This window comes from Wyeomyia smithii, chromosome 3 (assembly GCF_029784165.1).
Source record: "Wyeomyia smithii strain HCP4-BCI-WySm-NY-G18 chromosome 3, ASM2978416v1, whole genome shotgun sequence".
Taxonomy (NCBI): domain Eukaryota; kingdom Metazoa; phylum Arthropoda; class Insecta; order Diptera; family Culicidae; genus Wyeomyia; species Wyeomyia smithii.
Window position 1 is genome coordinate 126,600,390 of NC_073696.1, and position 23,834 is coordinate 126,624,223.

Sequence of the window (23,834 nt, forward strand, 5' to 3'; positions counted from 1 at the left end):
GGTTAACTGCAACCAGAGGTGACATCTAATTTTCTGTCCTGAATGTCACTCAGTCACTAGTATAGATGCAGACATTTATGGTTCTGGAATTTAAAGGTGATAGCCCTTTTTAAAATGTCTGCCTATACCACCTATACACGTACATTATAAAATAGCTTTCTAAACAATCCTCACGAATAAGTTGATAGTATCTACTGGGCACACTGCATAACTAATTGTAACTTTATCAAAACTTTAACACCAATTGGTAGGAATAATTAGTGAAAAATCTGTTGATAAATATAATTAAATTACTGGCTGGTAAAAAAAATCAAAAATAAAATCAAATCGTTTCCTTCAGCTCTGGCCACCTAGAAGCACGCACACTTATAGCGAATTTCTTTATTCCACCAGCTCACCTTGTTTTGACCTGGAAGCGCACTAACTGCTGTAAAAACCCTTTTTTATTCGCTCGATTTTGACCTGCCGTGCTGCCCGAAGCGTACTGCAAAATTTGTCAGCTTCAACCGCTTCAACCCACCACCGCACGTGTTAAGTTCGTAAACAATTATCTGGCATCTCTTTCGTTTGCGTCTTAAATGGCGATGACGTTTTATTATTCCTCGGCAGTTTTGCCCGCACATAGTGGAATAAAGAAATTCGCTATTAGCCTGCCAAAGTTCTCGTATCAGGGCTCTATCTACAGAGCTGGCGTAGCGTGGGGGGGAGGCGTTCCGCCCCGAGTGTCACCCTCTAGAGGGTGACACCCATGAGGAAAATTTTCATACGTGTCACCTTCAAGAAGGTGACATCCGTGAAATTAATTATCAATTAGGTGGAGATTGAGGTGAAACCCTCGAAAATTATATAGATTTGCTCCTAAGAGTCTAGTTTCAACCAATTTTTCAAAAAAAGGTAGATGTAGTGAAATTGAAAATGAGCGTACTAACTTTCACAAAACGGGGTGACACCCAAATTTTTCGCCCTGGGTATCACCCGGTCACGCTACGCCACTGGGCATAGCATCAAATCGCAGCTGCCTTTTTATCAACACAATCGCGTGGGCTCGGACTTAAAGGGATAGGAGACCCAAGTTGAAACTCACCTTCAAGCCTAAGAGGTCCATTAACACCGTTTAATATCTTATTAATAATAGATGTTATAATTTTTGTTGTACCTTTTGTGCTATGTCTGAAGGTGATATTATTGCAAACAATTAAAATGACAATATGAAGCATTCTGATTGCGTTTATATCGGTTTTTATTATGTGTTTCATCTTTTCGTGAACTATTCCTAAACGAAAGTATGTAATTTCTTTTTTCGTACATTTATTTTTTAAATTTAAATCATTACAACGATAGTATTCCTTTTCGTACATCTTAAAAACTAGTCTCATTCATACCAGGTTCACAATTATGAGTAGTTTAAATAGTTATATAATCCATCTCACTAGAAGTATCCGATGATTCCTCGATCAAGTAAAAACGAAGGATGGGATAACCATAACAAGAACTGATTTATAAACTTTATCATCATTCTCGCATCGACTAGCACACGCATACGCTTTTGTTCAGTTCCTTTACTGGATTATCATTTGTTTGTATAAATTAGTCTATTTTGTTAAACAGAATCCAAGCTTAGTCAATCTTCACTGCACCGTAAATTTTTCGTATGAAACTATACGCTGCGAAAAATCCAATTGTTCCGGTTAATAAGTAAAACATGATGACCATTAAACCTTTGGGTGACAAAAAAAAAACAAATAAAATATGGCTTATCGTGGAATTCTCATACTTACCAGTATAACCTAAGTATAGTAAGGTGGGTATAAATTCTGTTATTTCTAGCTTTGTGAAAAAGTAGAATATACTGTAAAACAGAATATACGCAGCTGAACCTCCAGAAACAATAAAACTTCGCCACCACCAGCGATAGTCCTGAAACAAAAGAATATAATTGGTTTGTGAAAAAATTAACCAGAACTCAAACTATTGTATACCTCCGCACAAAGTTGAAAATACGTCATGACGATTGATATTTGCCCACAACTGACGACTAGAATGCAAAACACCAAAAATAGAAAACCGAACAAGTAGTAAAACTGGTTCTGCCAGATGGCCGAAAATATAAAGAACAGTTCGATGAAAACTGCCCCAAATGGCAAAACGCCAGCCATCAGCACACACAATCCCATATTCATATACCAATGCTGGTGCGGAATTTGTCTGGGTATCATATTAGTCCGGACTGGATGCTGGTACGCTTGTTTTCGGAATCCAAAGTAATATCCCAGATACACTAACGGAAGCGAAATTCCGAACCATAAACACAGCAAAGCCACCATTGTTCCGAATGGAACCGCGCCACTGGAATCTTTGTCCCAAATGAAAAAGTTCAGAATGAAACAAGTTCCAAAAACCAGTCCAGGAAATAAAGTTGCTGTCAGAAAGGCTGCTCGCTCCCAGTTCCGTCCTTTCATCGTTTTATACAAACGAGCGGAGAAATATCCAGCAATTAGACCCATGAAAACGTATAACATGATTCCAGCCGTCATCAATGCACCTCGGGAGGATGGTGACAACATTCCCAGCATGGCAATTACTAGAAAAAAAATTACTCAATAGTTCAACACAAATGAGAGTGTAAGTACTTACTGATCGTAATCAAAGCCATGAAGAAAATCTGAATTCCACTTCCGATGACAGCAGCAAATAATCTCGGATGCCGCGGTGGTCGGAAAACATCACCATGAACTAGCTTCCAACCCGTTTCTTCCAAGGTATCTTCAATACTGATACTACTGTCATCGATATTATACTTCGCGATATCACGACGAAGAGTTCGCACCATGATCATTGTTAGAATACCTGCAAAAAGTAGATATTTGCATGATTTAAATTTCAATTACAACTTCTAAACTAACCTGAGAGAAAGAATACCACAACCAGCGAATTAATAATGCTGAACCAATGAATCTGGACATCATTCATACCAAGATAAATGTCCCATCGCGAAGCCCATTTTACAGAAGAGTCTTGCCACTCGACAGAATATGTGAAAAAAAGTTGAGAATGTCCTGAAGTGATTGTGACCGGTTGCGGCCGAGGATTTTCTGGGAAACGACACGTATCTCCCTCGAAGTTGAGTTCATTCATATGTACTGAGAGCGTTTCAACTTCAAATCCAACGACGCGATACTGGTTCCTAAAATTCAATTAAAGAGCATTTTCTCAAAATGTAAATTATGCATTGATATCTCATACTCGCTATGTAGATGATAGAACAGACGGAACTTCAAGTGGTTGTTTATATAAACATTTTTCCCGTCAGTCTGCCCTAGGCGATAACCATGCTCGACTTGCAACTCATTTGTATCTGGATTCACAAACTTGGTAGCCACTGGTAAGTTATCAATGATCCTGAAACAAAAGTTCATATTACTTGCTCTAACCGACCATTTAAATTCTTCTTCCACCTACAGATGCACAAAGTATTCATGTCTTATTCGTTCTGCTACCTTTTCAGACTGTTCACGATCCCAATTTAGTGGTCGATCTTTGCTATTGCACAATAATTTGCAGCGGACATTCTCAGCCATCCGAACTTCGTATGGTGTGTTAACGATTCGATCACCTCGCAAAACCTCTCCCAGGTTCTCACTTTTGTATACCAAAGTGCCATTTTTGGGCAAGCAAAATTGCAGTGAGTAATACTCGTACGGAAGCTGCGTGTGGGTACTGGTCATCTTGACTGCCTTCACGTCTATTTTCTGTCCCTTCTTGAATTCCACTGGAGCAACACCGGGAACATAAAACGCGTATGCAGTAAAACAGTTGATCACCAGCACTAAGCCAACAATGGCCTGTTGCTGCAAAGCCACACGGCCATGGAATAGCTATCACAAAGGACATTAATTAGTGAATTGAAACTGCAAAGACCAATAACAAACGTGTCACGCAACAGTGAAATGTTTTCACTTTTGCGTTAGACACCACTTATAGAGAATAATTTACCCTGTTCACCATTTCGTTGTGGGACGCGGTGATCTAATCTAAATTCATGTGATACTAGTTTATACGATAGATGAAAATTAAAGTTATAAACGTTGCACAAAACAGTAAGATTATAGAAAATAATATAATCCAAGACGCGGAAGGACTTTCTAGGTCGTATGAGATTTGACGTTTCAGTCCTATTCGATGGATGGCACAATCAGCGTGTTTCACTGTCACAATGACAGTAGCGAGCTACGACGGCGAGTAGTGACAATGTTATAGCGAATTTCTTTATTCCACTGCGTCAGGGCAAATCTGCTGAGGAATAGAGAAACGACATCGCGATTTAGGCGTCATTCACAAATTACGTAAGGACTTTTTTCGAAACGACCCCCTCTCCCCCATAATAAGGCTTAGTAAGATTTTGTATTACCCCCGTCCCCCCACCCATGAATCTTATGTTAAATTTTCTTTTTCAAGAAAAATTCGTTTATCAAGAAGGAACCTTTTTTTTTACATATGGCGTATTAGTGAAAAATGAAAACAAAACAATTTAACCAATTTAGTCAATATCATATTATAGTTAATAACTGAAACCGAAAGTTAAGTAAACAAAGTAAAATACATAATCATTCAGCTGAGGTGAATTCACGCTTTCCCAAGGTTCATCTGTTGAGATCTCAGCGAGGAATAATCCAACTAATTTTTTTTTAGTTCTGTGAGGTTTTGTTTATATTTTGAATTTTTTAATCTTACATAAGATTTTCTCGAATCCCCCTCTCCCTCTCGTAAGCGTTCGTAAGAAACGTACTCTGTTGTATAGACCAGCGGTTACCTGGAGTACGCGTACCCCTAGGGGTATGCGAGAGCCTTCAGGGGGTACGCAAAAGAAAAATCTGTAATGGCGGACAAAGCAATTTTTCTTCATAATACTTAATTTTTTGTTCAAACTTGCTCTTAAAACATGACTGTAACAAATAAACAAACCATAGTTCAATTTGAAACCTGAACTAGACTACCACATAATGATCTACCACTACTCCCTCCCACTCTGCAAGAACATTCCAAGCCAGGGGGTACAATTGATTTAGAAAATATCGCCAAGGGGTACGCGGACAAAAAAAGGTTGAGAACCGCTGGTATAGACTATCTCACCGAATCTCTATAACCTCACTTTTCTGGCAGCTAGTGGTAACTTTGTTTACGTTTTGGGTTTTGTGCTTTTTTTCCGATGGAGCAATGCGTAGTGGAAATGCTTCTCAATTTACATATGTTCTTAGTGTACTGGCATCTCACGCAAAACATTTGAAGGGCTTTTTGTCACAATTGAAATGATCTGCTATAATTGAGAACAAAACTTAGGTGCATGACGTCACCATACGATTAGGGAACCTGTATATTAGAGAAATGACAAGACACTCACCGTTAAGGCAACTGTCAACATCAGAACGGATAACGGCAATGCAAAATTATACAACTCGCCCGTTTTGATGTTGACAGTTGCCTTAACGGTGAGTGTCTCGGCGTCTCTCTGGTGTATAGGCTGACTACACTCGATGGTCTATAGCTATAGCACAGACAAACAGACATAACACCTTGAACAAATCTTCAATAAAATCATCGTTCGGGTGATTCCAGTACTTTACGTTAGTAACACCAGCACCATCTGCTGCCGTGTTCGCGCTGCGTCGTGTAATTCGGCAATAGCGCTAGCATTACTGCATGTGTCAAATAGGGAACTACAAAATATGTATGAGATTGCATGACGCAAATTTCGCACGAAAAACAGTCTCCTGTGTATATCAACCTTGGCTAAAAATCAAATCTATCATCATTTTCCTAGTTCTGAAGTTTTTAGTTTTGCCAATATCCTTAACGGCATTTTCAGTATTTTTCTTCTCGCACGAAACACGGCCAAATTAAGGACTGCATGGCGGGGTTGAGATAAAAACAAACTAATAGATTTTACCAGATCATGAAAAAAAATCTTCAATTTATTTTCTGTTGCGTAGCAGTTTAAAAATTGTTAGAAGAATTGGATACCAAGCGAGAGCGAACTCAGAAATAATTGAAACTGTTGCAACAGTTCTTTTGTTAAAAGTGAAAGTGAATGAAAAAAGTTTTTCTCTTTATTTTGAGATAGATTGATTGCGTAATTTTAAATTTTGCTGCTGTTAACGCAAATTTTTCAGTTTATAATTTTTATAAAATGTAAACTCCCAACAAAAAAAAACAGACTCTGTATTTATTCACAGAAAAGCTCTTTCATATTTTTTTGCTTTTATTTTCAATTTATTTGGAAGCCAGTTTTCTCCAGTTTTTTCTTCAGCATTCTTCCAGTTTAATCAAAAATTTCATTGGCAACTTTGCTGGTGCGCTCAAAGAACCGTGGTTCTTTTTCGTGAGCCGTTCGTTCTTCCACTCTTTTCTAAGAACCGGTTCATATGAACGACTCGCCGTTCGCCCATTTATAATTTTGGTTATAGTTGTCACATTCACTCTTGAAAAATTTCCTATCCTCTGCACACAGAATAGAGCTTTCTACGCCAGATCTCACCAATACAGGCTTAGTCGTGTATCCTTATAAAATCAATTTGTTTTCAACCAAAAAATCAGCTGATATTCAATTTCGAAAAATATTTCACTTATGAATCCTAGTTCAGTAGTGTTACCTGTTTAAACAAACTTTGTTTTAAGGGAAAATAGATGAAATAAAACTAAAAATCGGCTGACAACTTGAAAAAAAGTTCGGGGCAGGAGGAAATTTTTTCTTACCACCAGCGTGTTGATTATTTGCAACCAAAAATAAAACTTGTATTAGTGAAATCGACCCCTAATATTAGCGCAAATAGGAAGGTCTATAAACAAACAGAATCATTCTCGCATCAGCCATCGGCCCAGTAACATCGGTTTCTTCAAGCTAAGTCTTGTATACGTTCGCGTCCGCGTGTTAGATGTTAGAAGTTTTCGAAAATTCTAGACGTTTCGGTTTATGGAGTGGTGAAGTATACGGGTGCAAGTTAATTTTTTTTCCGCGTTATAATCAGTGAATAAATAGTATATAGTTGTTTTTTTTTCTTTTTGATTTTTGGATAGGTTAAGGATAGTTTTAGTTATTTTATATATATATATATATATATATATATATATATATATATATATATATATATATATATATATATATATATATATATATATATATATATATATATATATATATATATATATATATATATATATATATATATATATATATATATATATATATATATATATATATATATATATATATATATATATATATATATATATATATATGTTTCATTATTAGTATAGAGTGTGAATAATAATTGAAGTTTATGGTAGAGGACGAAATAGACTTTCGGGGATTTGAGGAAGCTCCGTTATTAGGAGCGGAATCGCAATCTCAAATTGATATAACGAATAAACTAACTAACAGTGATAATGATGAATACGGCTTTTCAGACACAAAATATTGGGAAAAATTACACCAGAGAGTAGGTAGAAGTAAGAGGATGACGCAACAATCAGGTGAGTTGAGTGATTGTTACATGGAGGACGCCATTACAGAAAAAAATATGACGCAATACTCGAACACATTGAGTGATACGACTAACAAACAGACAAGTAGAGACAAACGAAAACAGGTACAGACAAGTACAGACAGGAATGAACCTTCATCTACCAACAACAAGAATACACAATCACCGAAAACCAAGAGACCAAAGACCGATGAATGGACTAAAAACACAACACATTCTGTTTTTTTCATTGAAAGACAAAACAATGAACAAAAAATTCTACATCCAATGGAATTGGCTAAAATCCTCATGAACATTGGCATCAAAGACTACAAAGATTTAAAACCAGCAGGTCAAGGAAGATATCGAATTACTTTCAATCGTCCAAAAGATGCGGAATTATTGATTAACTCTAAACTATAAACAGAAGAATTCAAACACAAAGTTTATATACCCAACATGCTCAAAGAATCAATCGGAGTTGTCCGCAGAGTGCCAACCTCTCTAACAGAAAATGAAATTTTACAAAATATTAAAACCGACAACAACAGCAAAGTTACAAAAATAGAACGAATTAATAGGATGGTCAATAACATACTTACACCCACAAATACAATAAAAATTTTTATAGACGGGCAGAGATTACCGTATTTTATTTCTATATATGGAGTTTATGCTAAAGTCGATAATTATATTTTCCCGCTCAAAATCTGCACGAAATGTTGGAGATACGGTCACAAAATAAAAACATGCAAGAGTACTACCAACCGCTGTGAAAACTGCTCATCAGGACACGACAATAAAGACTGTACGAACCCTACAAAATGTATCCATTGCCATGGTCCACATAAAATCACTGACAGACAATGCCCAGAACGTGTTAGACAAGACAAAATACGCTACTTAATGGCAGAAGAAAAACTGACATTCCTAGAAGCCGCTACCCGCTTTCCAAGAAATAACTCGGTTCAGTACCGAATTAATTCAGCCAGAGACTTTCCGAGCCTACCAGCAGTAAATGAAAACAACACAGTTCCTGAAACTTATGAACCAGAAACTGCCGATAACAATATAAACATTAAAACACAAACAACATACAATAAAAGTCTACTTACTCAACCGCCTAATCTGAAACAGTTCGAAATTGATAAAATTATTCAAACAGTAAAAAACGAACTTATTCAACAACTCAACCTGGACACGCTAATAAACAAAATCAAAGGAATACAAAACAGTATAATCAAACACGCAAATCAACATAAAAACAAAAAAAATTCAATAGACTCGGATATACCCTTGACTAATATTAGCGATCAAATTAAAGCTATCATAGAACCGAAAGTCCAAATAATCCCTACCACCTCCAAAAACACTAAACTAACATGAACAAGTACAGGACACTAAAATTCATACAACAAAACATAACCAGCCTCAGACCATCTGATACACGAAAAATGCTCAATCACTTCCTTAATAACAACCAAATAGACATTGCACTCTTACAGGAAATATGGATTAAATCCAACGAACACTATAGCTTCCCTGGATACAAATTTCAAAAATCTCTTCGACCAACTGGATACGGTGGAGTCGGAATACTAGTAAAAAATGGAATTAAATTTGACGATTTCGTGCTCCCAAAACTAAGCCCATTAGAAACAATAGCAATCAAGACCCTAAATACGGAGAAAGAACTATTGATTATATCTATTTACATACCACCTTCCCCTATTAGAAATCAAGACATCAAAGAACCATTAATTAAATTATTAGAGATTATAGAAAAATCCAACTTACCAACCGTTTTGGCCGGAGACTTCAATGCACACAATTTAATCTGGAACCCATCTCATTCTAACTGTTCAGAGGAGAACTGATTGAAAAACTTATAGAGAACACAGAATTTGTAATCATGAATGACGGTTGTCCAACACTTATCAAAGCGCCTAACACAATTCCGTCAGCAATTGATCTTACTCTCATATCAAAAGATATATCTCACAAAGTAGATTGGAAAGTAATCAACGAGGAAATATGTAGCAACCATAAACTAATACAATTTGAAATTCAGAACACGGCCGCAAAATTTGAAACACGTACTATATACCTAAATAAAACAAAAGCAATAGAAAAAATAAATGAAATCCCACCACACATAATAAGAACACAACATGACATACTACCACTCTTAACACAAAAAATAGATAGTTGTAAATATACAATTAAAAATAAGAAACATGTTCCCAAACCATGGTGGACTGCAGAAATCCATCAACAATGGAAAACAAAAAACAAATACCTCACTGCTTACTTTAGAAACCAAACAGTTGAAAACTACCTGCAATCGTGGCGGATGTAATAAACTTGTAGACGCGGCACTTGTTCTAAAGAACCCGACATTAGCGCATCGTTTACCAAAACGAACCCTGCTGTATACCTTCCCCTTTATCCAACATCCCAGTGATTTCTCGTGGAAGTGCAGAGGTGTTCTCGGCTTCCAATAAAGCGAGTATCACGTCAACATATTCCTATACAAACTCCTTCTTTGACCTGCATTCGGATGCGGCCGGCGCTGGTATTGCCTAATATAAAGATTTAGGTCACCTGTTTTTACACATTGAGGATGCATGTTGGTCCCAAACATCATCTGTTGGTTCTTTGTGTAATTACAGCTGATCTGGCAATAACGGAGTAGCAACCGCGGGCGGTCAATCATGCTCATGCTCATGCTCATGCTCAAACAGTTGAAAACTACCTGCAATTCAGAAAATCTAGAGCAAAGCTTAAACAAATGATCCGTAAACAATCTAGAATCAGCTGGAATAAACTTGTAGACACAATAAATCCTGAAATGGATCAGAAACAACTTTGGAATACCGTTAAAAGAATCAGCGGAGGCTTTCCGTCAAAAAACAATTTATTGTTACTGAACGATGACCAGATGGCTAACGAGTTCATTGACAATAACTTCCCTCAAAATATTAACCTAATTCAATTTAGACCGACTGAAACAACACAAACAATTGAAATTACATTTGAAGAAATCCATAAACTAATACATTCAAAGAAAGATCACTCTTCACCAGGAATAGACGGTATATCCTTTTATATTCTCAAAAATATAAATACTAATCTAACTATAAAAATTGTTGAAATTATTAACACTGTAGTAAACAATGGATCAATTCCAGACGAATGGAGAAACATCAAACTTATACCTACATTAAAACCAGCAAAAAACCCCAACCTAACAACATCTTACCGACCACTATCCATGCTTTGTGTCATACTGAAACTAATAAACTTTGCAGTAAAATGTAGATTATCAGACTATTTAGAAAGAACAAAGCTCATTCCTATATACTCATTTGGTTTTAGAAAGAAGATCTCCTCCATTAATTGTGTCAATACACTTATTTCACATGTTCATCACTCCAAAAGAGAAGGCGAAGTAATTGTTGCAACATTTCTTGACTTATCGAAGGCCTTTGACAATGTTGATTTAAACATACTGTTACAAAATCTAAAAGAAAACAATATTCCATCTGTAATAGTCAACTGGATATACTATTACCTAAAACAACGAAACATAATTCTCGAAATGAATAACGGAACAACAATCACTAGATCAACCAACAAAGGTTTACCTCAAGGCTGTCCACTCTCCCCCATCTTATTCAATTTGTATACTAAAAACATTCATTCATTAACCAACGGTAAAAGAATACTCATACAGTTTGCAGACGATTTCACAGTTTTAATTAGGAGTACAAATTTACAACTAGCCTATCAAGAAATGAATTGCTTTTTGTCACAAATAGACAGTTATTTTCAATTATTAAAAATGGCAATTAATCCAGATAGATGTGCAACAATGGTCTTCACTAATAAATTTCAACCCACTACTAACATCTCAATTAACAACCACCTAATCGAAAATAAGCCATACCATAAATTTCTTGGAGTAAACATAGACTATAAATTAAACTACAACAAACATATTGAAACAACAGTTGGTAAATGCAAAAGTAAAATTAACATACTTAAAATGCTAAGCAAAAAGAAGAATGGAGTACATCCAAAAACTATGATGAAAATATCAAAATCTATTATACAACCCCACTTAGATTATGGACTGACAGTTATTGCAGCTACCTCTAAATCGACCTTTGCTAAACTAGAAACGGTACAACACTTATATATAAGGATCGCAATGAGGTACTTGAAATCAACCCCAAACCACGTTATACTAGCTGAATCAGGTGAACTACCTCTAAAAGATAGAGCTGAATATCTGGCTTTCAAAGAAATTGTGAAAGCCTTCTTTCACCAGAATACGCCCATAATTGACATACTACACGAAATTCTACTTTGCGAAGAAATACCAAAGCACACCTCTTTTATTGAAAGAATCACTAACTTGAATAATTACCACATACTTCAAATGGGTAAATTTGTTGAACTCCAGAAAAACACCAAAATCAAAGTAAACTCAGAAATTGAAGGACTAACTAAAACTAAAGTTAATACTAATACACAAAGACAAATGGTACACGAACTGCTTAATACAACGTATGCGGGAATGTATAGTATATATACTGATGGATCAAAGATCGAAGAAAAAACAGGCTATGGAATATATATAACACAAGAAAAAACTTCGTACAGTGGAAGACTGAAAAGTCAAATAACAATTATGAACGCAGAATTGATAGCAATATCAAAAGCAACAGACCATTTAATAAAAGCAAACATTACTAATGCAGTCATACTTACCGATTCCAAAAGCGCGGCAGAACTCATCAAAAATACATCAAGTTCAGATAACTACATTATCAGTGATATTTTTAAAAAAACCGGCAACTCACAAATTGAAAAAGTAATCATACAGTGGATACCAGGGCATATTAAATTAATAGGCAATGACAGGGCTGATTATGCAGCCAAAAAAGGAACAACCAGACAAACAATAGACAAATTTCCAGTAACTAAAGACGACACAACACTGACTTTAAAAAAATGAATTATATTGCATATGGAACCAAAGATACAAAAATATCTCTGATAATCACGTTATCAAGGTTACGAACAGGACATACAGCCACTAAAGACCGACTTTTTAAATGGAAACTGACACCAAATAACCAATGCGATCTCTGTAATGTAACGGAAAACGTTATTCACATTCTATACCACTGCCGTAAATACAATATTGTTAGGAAAAAATATCCAATAATTGATAAAAATAAAGACCTAATTACAGTACTATCCAATAACCAAGAAGACGAGATCAAACATCAAGATCAATTCATCAACGAGATTAAAGTTTGCATATAAATAAAGAATAGATTTGACACTCCAACTACTTCGCCACCCGCTACTGAAATAAAAGAATTTTCATTACCTGTCGAATATATACAGTGACTCAAAGTTGTCACAACAAGACTTGGCTGATATGGACTGAACGGTCTGCGCCAAACAGCGAGAAAGAAAAAAAAAAAAACAAACAGATTGATAATGACAGCACCAAAACTCAGTCAGAGTGAAAAGCTTTCAAAGAAACTGTGCTCGTTTTGGCTTGTTTTTCGCTAGCTCTGAATAAGTGTGTGCGTTACGTCGGATTTTAAAAAGTTTTCAGCAAAAGAAAGTAGTGAGTGAAACACGACACAGAGCGCGGATTTTCAAAACGAGACAGCTTCATACGGTTCATATATGAATAGTTGTTTTTGTTAAAATTGTAATCAAAAGTGGTTGACGAATGGTGATTTAACATAATTTTTTATGAACCGGTTTGTTTTAAATTTAATTTTGTCAACGTTAGACACACAATTGAATGTTTCGTGTGCTTACCGTCGCTAAAAAATTCTGTACTTGTGTTTTATCTGGTGATGCACCAATGAAGTATCTTAATGTTGCTGAGAAGAACGATGCCGCGAAGAATATTGCCAATTTGCTTTCTCGGGGCACAGCACGACGGGTAAGTCCTATGCCGCTGATATTCTATACGATAGTGATGAATTATAGTTACTGTTTTAGCGCGAAGGATTTTCCCCATATAACAAAATCTACGAGTTCGAATATTCGATACGCAACCAACATGTTCAAATGGTGATGACCTCAGTATCGGGGCACTTGCTAAACTATGAATTTTTACCGTCCTTTCGAGGCTGGCATAGCTGTAACCCGGAACAATTATTTGACGCTCCGGTGCGAAAAGCGTGCATAGAAGGTGGAGACAAAGTTAAACGGACTTTAGAACGTGAAATACGTGGTTGTAATACGTTAGTTATATGGACAGATTGCGATCGAGAGGGAGAAAACATTGGATTTGAAATCATTGAGGTATGCAGAGCGATTAAACCACAGATTCGAGTATTAAGAGCGAAATTCTCTGAAATTACAACGCCGTCTATTAAACGTGCGGTGGAAAATTTGGCGGAACCGGATGATCGTCAAAATGATGCTGTAAACGTGAGAAGCGAGCTGGATTTACGCATTGGGGCAGCTTTTACTCGGTTTCAAACATTGCGCTTGCAAAATGTGTTTCCGGAAAAGATTGTCAACAATTTAGTTTCATACGGGAGCTGCCAGATACCTACCTTGGGTTTTGTTGCCCAGCGATACAAGGAAATTGAGAGGTTTATTCCCCAACCCTTCTGGAAACTGAAATGTATGTAAGGATGTTTACATTACTGTTAGGAAACATTAAATACAATTTAATTATTTTTCCCAGTGAATCATACAATTAATGAGCTTACAGTTGAGTTTCATTGGGCTCGAAATAGGCTCTTCGATAAGCAATGCTGTGAAGCATATTTGATGGTTTGTCAATCGGAATCCATGGTAAAGATCATCAGTGTGTCAAACAAACCGAAAAGTAAGTGGCGACCAACTCCGATGGACACTATCGAACTGGAGAAATTGGGCTCGAGAAAGCTTAAAATTAACGCTAAGCAAACGATGACAATAGCGGAGAAACTGTACACGCAAGGTTAGTAGTTTATTCGCTTTCGTGATTTTTTAAAGCAACATCGCTTACAACAGGTATCATAAGTTATCCCCGCACGGAAACGAATATGTTCACCAACGACATAAAACTAACACCACTGGTCGAGATGCAAGCTGATAGCCCTGAATGGGGTTCTTTCGCCCAAAAGGTTCTTCAATGGGGCCCAAACCCGCGCAACGGAAAGAAATCAGATCAAGCTCATCCACCTATTCATCCAACTAAATTCGTAACTAACTTAAGCGGAGACGAACGAAAAGTATATGAATTAATTGTTCGACACTTTCTGGCATGTGTGAGCAAAGATGCAACTGGGTCTGAAACAATTGTAACAGCTGTGCTAGCAGAAGAAGAATTTACGGCTTCCGGCCTTTGTATCCACGAGAGAAATTATTTGGAAGTGTATCCATACGATCGATGGAACTCAAAGGAAATACATCCCTATCAGGTTGGAAATACCTTCGAACCGACGGAACTTGATCTGCACGAAGGAACAACGACGGCACCAAACATGCTTACAGAAGCTGATTTGATTGCACTAATGGAAAAACATGGAATTGGAACCGACGCTACCCATGCCGACCACATCAACACTATTAAAGAGAGAGGATATATAGGGGAAGCGGATCGTGGATTTTTGGTCCCCGGGACACTAGGAATGGGCCTAGTGGAAGGATACGAATCTATGGAACTTCCATTGGCACAACCAGTACTTCGAGCGGGACTTGAAGCAGATCTGAAGCTTATATGTGAAGGAAGAAAAGACCCCAAAGTGGTACTAGAGGAGCAGATTCGAAAATATAAAGAGGCTTATAGAGTTATCACTGAAAAAGCTAGAGCACTGGATCAAGCAATGGGTCAACGATTAAACCAAGCTCCGAGAGACGCACCATCGAGTCTACCAGCCGGTTCGGGGTCTATTCAAGAAATGTGTCGATGTCCAAAGTGTTCTCAAATGTTATGTTTAAGGACGAAAAAAGATGGAAATGGTTACTATCTAGGTTGTTTGGGCTTTCCTGATTGCAAAAACAGTGTCTGGTTTGATGATAACATTAAAGAAGCCTCAGGAACAGATGAAATCTGTCAGAAATGCGGCGGAACCAATAAGAAAATGTTGGTTAAGTTTAGGCAAACACGGTTCTATGCATTTCTCAATCACACGAACAATATCTCGTATAAAACTTGCATTGTATGTGACGACAAGTTCCGAGATATTCTCGGAATCGACATTAGTCTAGTAAAACAATTCCGTTCGAATGGAATTAGAGCAAATGTTCCTATTCCAACACGTGGAACAGCGCCCTCTAGTGGTGAAAGGCATAGCCATGAACCTCCCAGTAACCGATCCAATGGACATGGTGCTGATAGAGGCGGTTGGGGTACTAACCTTAATAATCGGGATGATGATGATGATGATCGACGGGGCGGTGGTGGAGGAGCGATTGCTACCGGTCGATCAAACACAGCAACCACAGGCAGTGGTTGGGGAGGTAGTTGGAATTCATCCTCAAGTTCATCAAATGGCACGCAAAATAGACGCAATGAACCGACTCTGTTAAACAACACAACATGGAACAGAAATCCGCTTCCGAATACGTCGCACAGTGCATCTTTTAGATCCACCAACGAGCAAGTTATGTGCCGTTGTAATCTACCAGCAAAAGAGTTAACCGTGAAAAAGGAAGGTCCAAACAAGGGACGTCCCTTTTTTGCTTGTTCTAAAGCCCAAAACGAGCAATGTGGATTTTTCCAGTGGGCAGACGAGAATAATGCCCCGCAGACTGGTGGGGTTGGTACTAACACAAATTGGGGTAGTCAGAGTCGACCACCTCCAGCCGGCAATAGTTCTTATGGTGGCAGCAGTAACAGCACTTGGGGAAGGACACGTGAGAGTAGTAATGTTGGGCGAGGTAGTAAAGGTAACGCGAGTAGAACTGGTGAGCAGGGCAAAGCGGCAAGAAAATGCGGCTTTTGTCGACAAGAAGGTCACACTAAGGCGAAGTGTCCGCAGAGGGAAAGTATGGATTACTGAAAGTTGAAAACCAACAACATGTTTATGTTGATGTACAGTTTATAATGTGTTTTATTTTGTTGTACATAATAAATACTGATTAGGCTGGTAATCTTGATAATATTTTTTTTACCGAACATGTGTCTTGATGATCGAAAGGTAATGCATAGCAATTGGGTTATGTCATTGAGAAGTGATGGTTGATAAAATTTTTCATTGTTTCTGTTTAGTTCGATAGTTTTCCCAAACTAAACCGAACATAAACTTTGACTGACATATGTGAACATCCCAACGGCACTTTTCACGAAGCCAACCTTCTAAGAGACTGAATAACACATCATGGTTGTGTCTACATTTTTAGTGTTTCGGCAAAGCTATAAAATGATGTGACTAGGGCTAAAAGAAAATTGCCCTCTATAACAGAAGACGAGGCGAGCAACTCGCCTCGCCCACAGTCACTGCCGAGGCGAGTAAAATGTTGTATTAGGGAATACGAACTTGGCCGGTGACAGACGAGCTACTCGTCTAAAATCCAGCCGACTCGTCATCTGCAATACCACAATTGGTCAGATGAGTAACTCACCGCTAGCCTCGTCTTCTGTAATAGGGACTATACCTCATTCAGACGGGATACGAACTCTTGCGGGAAAATAGCGATTCGTGTTCCGTCTGAATGAGGTATATTCCTCTCCAAACCAATGTCATATCCTTAGTGCTCGTCCACCTCTCGCACTCCACAAAACTTTATGCAATTAATAAAGTGAAAGGTTTATTTCAAATTACTGTTTAGTTTACTAGGCACAAAGTTTACAAAAATAAATACGAAACTAACTGACAAATTGACATGAGAATCAACAAGAGTTCATAGGGTAGAAGCATCTAATTTCTCAACTGACTTAACGTCAATTTTATTAGGGATGTCGTCATATATCAGACAAAGTTAGATTTAATAAAAACTATTTTGATTTTATTTCACCGATAAAATCTAATACTTAGCTAAGAATTGCAGTTTCAGAGCGCACTGCTGTTCAGGGTATTTACATTTTGTTGAAGTTTGGTCGTCGAAGCAATTCATCATCAGGTTTGCAAAGTTTCGAATTTCTTACATCTATTTACGTTAACGAGATGAAAAATTTGCTATCGTATTTTCTACTAAGAGAATACTACAATGGAAAAATACTAGCTTCTTGTAGATTGTATGTCGTTGTTTGTATGATTTTTTTTCGGAAAAAATGTCCAACTGTATCGGTATAAATAAACCCAAAAGAGGAAGCTTTATACAAGCCTAGAAATATTGGCGTTATACATGAATCTTGTATTTGATATCATTGTCGTGCAATTCACACGAGGGAGCCAAGAAATTACGCTCGTACATGTTAGATTATGTCCATGGGTTGTCTTCATCGCGCTTAATTCCAGGGTAATTAGTTTCTGAAAATCTGATTCAAAGTAGTTTGCAACCACGTAGTTTTTTAAAGCAGGTGTGAATTTAAAGTTTACGCCAGCTCACTTGTTGTGTTCAGTGCTACGTAGTCTTGGATCAGTACGTATTCAGTTTTTATCAATAACATTTCTTTTCACTGAACTAATGACGTTCCTTATTGTCTCTATATTTCTAACCGGCTAGTTATTCTGCCGAAATGGGCCCAAAAAGAGCAGTACCGCTAGCATCATTGTTACGTGCTTAAGTTTTCACAGCCTTTTCGTGTTACATGATTTGTGTTGTGTGCTAGTTAATCAAAAAGCGTTCTTTCTTTACGACACGAACTGCTATTTTCTTATTTTTTCTTGCTTAAGTGTAACAATTGAAATGCACATTCGTGATGACGTTGGGCAAGACAAAATTACGAATTATTTAGTTTATTAGTGATAATGTATAGCATCATCAATGTTTAAAATTCGATAAGCTGAAATATTTATACGATATAATTTCTAGATCAATACTATCTCATGCATTACGGGTTTAGGCGAAATAAATATTTCAAAAAGGCCGCTATCAGTCCCATTGAGAGACCTAGTGTGATTGCCTGATTATTCCTGAAAACGATTACGAATTTCAATACGAAATAAAATCACCATAGTGTTATCTTCAAAAAAATAAAAAATAAAAGACTTAAAATTTTTCTGCATCTAGCGATTTGTTTTTTTTTCCTGATTATTTCTTGCAGCTCTTTAGTAGAAGCTATCCACAAAAAAGTATCATAATTTATTTGAAACAGGATAGCTTACTCATTACAGTTGAACCATTTGATTTATCTCCTAATATTACTGTTGTGATTGGGAACGGCAACGTTTTGCGGTTAACAGGTGAATAGACAAGAATTGCAGAAATCACATAAACATCGGAATATGTAGAAATTTTAGGCCGGTTATTTTTCAAAAGTAAGCGCTCGTGTGTCCTTGTCCCATCATTAATCCATTCTTGTTTTTTTATCGCACGCCTACTGAATTTCAAAGTTTTCCAGGGAATATCTTCTTCATATCGGGCAATCACAGTTTTCCGTAAAATGTCCTTTTGTTATGAAAACTTTGTTTATTTTGATTTGTATCATCACCTAACAGTAACCTTTCTGGATCACAAAACACACAGTAAACTAGGGGTCATTCGATTTGAATAAAAATAAATATATCATTTCGGAATTATCCATATAAATTAGTAAACTACTGAATCAATCGATGTTTGTAAAATTCATCTACGCCTTTGTCCTCACACATCTTGCATCTGCCATGTTTGGTTTTTACAGTCTTATGCGCAATCCAGTTATCGGCGGTTCTGAAAAATAAACAAAACGGGGTTATTTTAAAACATTTCAAATACAAAGGGTATCATTTCTAAAACTACTTAGCGAAAAAAAAACTCGTGCCAACTTTAGTAAAACGAATACGCTTTAAACACTTTTATTCATTAATTTTAGTTAAATGGTACTAAGTCAAGTTGTAATGTGAACTCTCTATAACCAAATGTGGTAAAATTAAAAACTTTCAATGGTGTGAATAACTGAAAGCTAATTTATACAAGTTGCTCTAAAGTTCTGATGACTAGCTATTCTTTATTACCGATATTTACTATTTTTCGTGTTTTGATAAAGTGCTACGCTTTTGCATTTATTATAAGCAATACATCCTAATTAAGTCAACTTCGACAGTGAGAAAACAAAAGACATAAGGGTATAAGAACTTTGCCACCCCATAGAATTTGTACCCAGCTTGGAATATCAGCAAATGAAACACACGATATGCGCACCGTCAGCATGTATGCAGAAAATTCTTCCGGTCACATAATTCTTGAATGTTAACATATAGTGTATGTTTATATTGATTACTGTCTATTGGGCATCTACAGTAGTGCAACCAAAAGCTTTTTAGCTCTAAAAATTGTAAACATCTTAGCTCTAAGATGTTTTTGGGAAATGATAGCATATATTTACAATATAGTTGGTGCACCATACATTGCTATACAAAAAAAAAAACAGTGTAAAATCAACTAAATGTGCATTTAACCAAAAAGTTTCCATGCCACAGAAAAAATCACTCGAAAATTTACAAAAGTATACCAACAAATTTACCAAAAATGCCTATTACGTGTAGTTTCAATATAACGAAATTCGTTTTGTCATCGGTGTGTTCGCTCTAATAACCGAACCGTTCCTGTGGATTGTTCCGCTCCAGAATGCCAACAGCGGCGTTTATTTTCTTGCGAGCCTTCAGGGTGCTGCCCTTGGATCCAGGATTCTTTTTCGAAGAGGACGTTCTTGTGGTGGTCATTGTAGTTGTGATCGTCGTATTGGTTGTAGTCGTTAAATACCTAAATATGGACGAGGCAGACGTGGATCGAGACCACGTTACTAATAAATTCTCACCTCTTCGCTTTTCCTCTTTGTACTGCAGTGTAACTCGGATACCTTCACCAGGCCAGACAGTATTTTCCAACACTCGGTAGAGACCGCTGGGAGATTATAATTAAAAATGAAAATTAGTATGTTTACTGTGGAAAAGGATATAAGAGAGTAGAGTAAACCTACCGAGGTAATAAAGCAAGTACTGAAGTTAGGGCAGTTATCAGGTAATACTGTACGGAGCTCATGCTCATATGGATCACCCAGTAGTTGGAGGGCAGACCAAAACAGCTAACACATACGCTATTGTACAAAAAGGCAAATACATAGAACGATCCTATACTAATTGCGATTGATAATATGTGCAGGATAGTCTGAAAACAGATACAATTTATTTTCTGCTGGTAACTTAATATAATCTCTTGTGTACCCATGATTTTATTTCTATGGCACAGTGAAGCAACATCGTAAAAAGGCAGGACGAAGTGATGGTAGTCCCAAAAACCCAAACATCTACGTCCGAATCCCAAAAGGCAGCTTTTGCTATGAAAAATATCACTAAACTTTGATAAAGGGCGTCGAACATAACAATCCAGAACGTGTGTGCTTTATATCCTTTTCCCAGACGACCCTAGAGGAAATATTTTTATGCCAGCCTTCAATGCAATAGTTATTGTTATCATAAATCTTACATGACGATAAAGCCGTGGATAGTTGAGTAACAAGTCATCGATAATTTTCTTATCGTAGACCCCAATGGCAAGTGGAGGCAGGGCAGTAAAGATGAGATTGTAAATCATCAGGTAGATTTCGTCAATCATGACGGCACCGGAGAAGCCGCAGTATAACTGGTACCAGAAGAGAAGAAACACAAAGGCCTGAAAAAAATAAATTTTATACGTCGGACGTGAAATGAAAATATTGTTGTATTACTCACAGCATTTTTATAGAAGAAATAAATTATCATTCGCGCAAGCCGGTCGTAGTTCCAGTGCCCATGGACAAGTAGTAACTTTTCCAAAATTCTGAATTTCGCTATAGTAAAATCGGACGCCATCACCGCTTGCATTCCTTCCTGGCCACAAATTCCAACACCTACATCCGCCATCTGTATAACAGCCAAGTCAAACAACACTTTTAATTAGGAATCGCCCTCTTAACCTTATTTTTTTATGGATTTTTACACTAAACTGAACATATGGATTGTCAATTTTATGTGAAAATACATCAAGTTTGTTGTTATAGGCGGAAAAGGTGCCACTTTCTAGGTATCAGGATTTCTCAGTAATCCTTCTACTTAGCTAAAAGTTGCACCATGCAAATATTCGACAATTCATATTATCATTACCATGATTGTAGCATACCTGAATCATGGATACATCATTAGCACCGTCACCGATGGCCAGTGTGCTCATCCGAATTTCCTCTTTTACCACCTTAACTAGGAAAGCTTTTTGTAGCGGTGTTGCTCTACAGCACAGTACTGATGAACAGTATCTGGTAAGTCTGAGGAACGGCTTCGTTAGGTTCGATCGCAAATCCAGAATGAATGTTAACGTTTTTCCATCCACTACCAGAGCTCGTCCTTTTTCCCGATCACTTCGAATTGAAAAATCCACATCGTTCAGTTGTTTTTCGACCTCGTTTAGATAAAAATTGATACATGTTTCAGCGGAATCTCGCGAACGGGCGGTTAATCGTAAAATGTCCATCTGCGAGTTGAATAATCGCGCCGAATAAGCCACGTTGATTGCCGTCTCTGTTTTATCACCAGTCAACACCCATATCACAATTCCCGCTTGCAAGAGGGAGCCTATCGCTTCCGGTACACCCTCCTGTAAGCGATCTTCAATACCCGTCGATCCCAAAAGCGTGAGATTGCGTTCCAAAAGTGCAAAAGATTCTCGAATTTTCTTGTCACGATTCTCTACAGAAAGCTCGCATTCTTGGTGTTTGCTGTACCATTCGGAAAAATCTGTTGGATCTAGTCGACGTTTTGCCATTACAAGAACACGAAGACCTTGACGGGCATAAAGGTTTAGTTGATGTTGCGTTTGCTCTCGAAGTCGGTACTCTTCAGAACCAGGAACACATAATGCTAGATTTGACATGATTGAACTATCCGCGCCTTTTGTGTACAGAATAACCTCTTGTGTGCCAGTCTTTCGTACCACAACCGACATGCATTTACGATTGGAATCGAAAGGTAGTATTTTGAGAACTTCATACTCTACAACACCTTCACCAGGAGCATTCACTAAAACGTGATTGGGACTTCGATTGATTAAACAGCAGTCGTAGCTGTATGCCGCGTTAACCAAGGCTAGCTCGTCCGGACTTTCTGCCTCAAAAATTGGTCGTCGATCACTCGGAGTCGATCCTTGAGACTGGGACTTTTGAAACTTAACGCTATTCATGTTCAACTTGTTCTTATTACTACTGCTACTAGACTTGAAGGGAACTTTGGGTAGCTTGGCGACCAGAGATTTGACACGAGCTGTCGGTGTGATGGCTCTCAGTTTCATCGGAGGGCTTTCTGACATTGGAGATGTTTCTGCAGAGCTGCTGATAGGCGACAGCGATGGCACGTGGGTTTGTTTTAGTGGCAGCGACGAGGGAGCACTTGGTGGAGGTGACGGTGTGATTGATCGTGACTCTGTGAGTCTTGCATAACGATCACTAGCAGGATCAATACCATTTCCAATCGAATCAGCAACCACCAGCGGTCTAACCAAGGTCACGCTAGTATCACTATCATTTAACTCAATTACTCCGCTTGCATTCATATGGTCTTTGTGAGGTGTGGCACTTACAACCACCGTATTACAGATTGCCAACACCAGAAAGAATTCTTGTATCTGCTGCGCACTTCTAGTTGGCGAATTCCCGTCGACTGTTTGATATAAATTCTCTACTAAACTAATATTTGGCTGAAGATACGGTACGGGACCACCGGTTTTGGTCAGTTCCTTCTCTTCTTCGGTTTCCGGGTGATTGTAATCCACTCCCACAATAGTACACCTTCGAAAAATCATTCGGTTTTCCGTCAGGGTGCCGGTTTTATCCGAAAAAATATACTGGATCTGGCCCAGCTCCTCAGTTATGTTCATTGCTCGACATTCAGTTCTCTTGTTCGTTTGAGAATCGTACAGATCGATACTGTTATGAATGTGGTATACCTGCATTATTTTACACAACTCGATCGTTACGTACAGAGAGAGAGGTATCATAATCTGTAAAATTATCACAAACGTCCAAAAGGCCAACAGACCCTCGTAGTCTGGGCTAATCTCGAACGGAAGATAAGGAATACGAAACGTTTCGTTATTATCACCGGAAGTCGCTACAAACGACGATAGCCACATTTTGCAGCCGATAGCACCAATCACACACAGGATAATCAGTATGATGACACACCTAAAAGCACGAAAAAATGTTTATTGGTATTGAATATCAAGGAGTCA

At 37.5% G+C, this 23,834-nt stretch overlaps 3 protein-coding genes across 6 annotated transcripts in view; 1 reads left to right on the forward strand and 2 right to left on the reverse strand.

Moving 5' to 3' along the window:
• Nucleotides 1-1,216: 1,216 nt before the first annotated feature.
• LOC129731475 (transmembrane 9 superfamily member 4) lies at nucleotides 1,217-4,177 on the reverse strand. The gene is made up of 8 exons (XM_055691488.1): nucleotides 3,994-4,177; nucleotides 3,460-3,875; nucleotides 3,244-3,399; nucleotides 2,904-3,184; nucleotides 2,635-2,847; nucleotides 1,980-2,581; nucleotides 1,779-1,917; nucleotides 1,217-1,718 (listed from the first exon to the last, which is right to left on the reverse strand). Exons 1-8 carry the CDS (start codon nucleotides 4,003-4,005, stop codon nucleotides 1,618-1,620), a joined length of 1,920 nt encoding a protein of 639 aa, XP_055547463.1. The 5' UTR covers nucleotides 4,006-4,177; the 3' UTR covers nucleotides 1,217-1,617.
• An 8,654-nt stretch (nucleotides 4,178-12,831) lies between these two features.
• LOC129726741 (DNA topoisomerase 3-alpha) lies at nucleotides 12,832-16,646 on the forward strand. Of its 2 annotated transcripts, none has more exons than XM_055683786.1 (4): nucleotides 12,832-13,494; nucleotides 13,554-14,187; nucleotides 14,251-14,508; nucleotides 14,562-16,646. In XM_055683786.1, exons 1-4 carry the CDS (start codon nucleotides 13,351-13,353, stop codon nucleotides 16,553-16,555), a joined length of 3,030 nt encoding a protein of 1,009 aa, XP_055539761.1. In that variant the 5' UTR covers nucleotides 12,832-13,350; the 3' UTR covers nucleotides 16,556-16,646. The 2 variants fall into 2 exon arrangements, with proteins under 2 accessions (XP_055539761.1, XP_055539762.1); XM_055683787.1 differs by having other exon boundaries at nucleotides 13,360-13,494; nucleotides 13,542-14,187.
• An 833-nt stretch (nucleotides 16,647-17,479) lies between these two features.
• LOC129726740 (phospholipid-transporting ATPase VD) overlaps nucleotides 17,480-23,834 on the reverse strand; it is a 90,384-nt gene continuing 84,029 nt past the window's right edge. Inside the window, exons 6-12 of one of the 3 annotated variants that reach the window (XM_055683785.1) lie at nucleotides 21,735-23,787; nucleotides 21,308-21,478; nucleotides 21,063-21,248; nucleotides 20,801-21,001; nucleotides 20,557-20,744; nucleotides 20,395-20,480; nucleotides 17,480-19,307 (exon numbers count right to left, since the gene is read on the reverse strand). In XM_055683785.1, coding sequence (XP_055539760.1) covers nucleotides 19,273-19,307; nucleotides 20,395-20,480; nucleotides 20,557-20,744; nucleotides 20,801-21,001; nucleotides 21,063-21,248; nucleotides 21,308-21,478; nucleotides 21,735-23,787 — 2,920 coding nt within the window. In that variant the 3' untranslated portion in view covers nucleotides 17,480-19,272. Of the gene's footprint in view, nucleotides 19,308-20,100; nucleotides 20,481-20,556; nucleotides 20,745-20,800; nucleotides 21,002-21,062; nucleotides 21,249-21,307; nucleotides 21,479-21,734; nucleotides 23,788-23,834 lie in introns of those variants that run through there. The other 2 variants (XM_055683784.1, XM_055683783.1) reach the window with 2 other exon arrangements.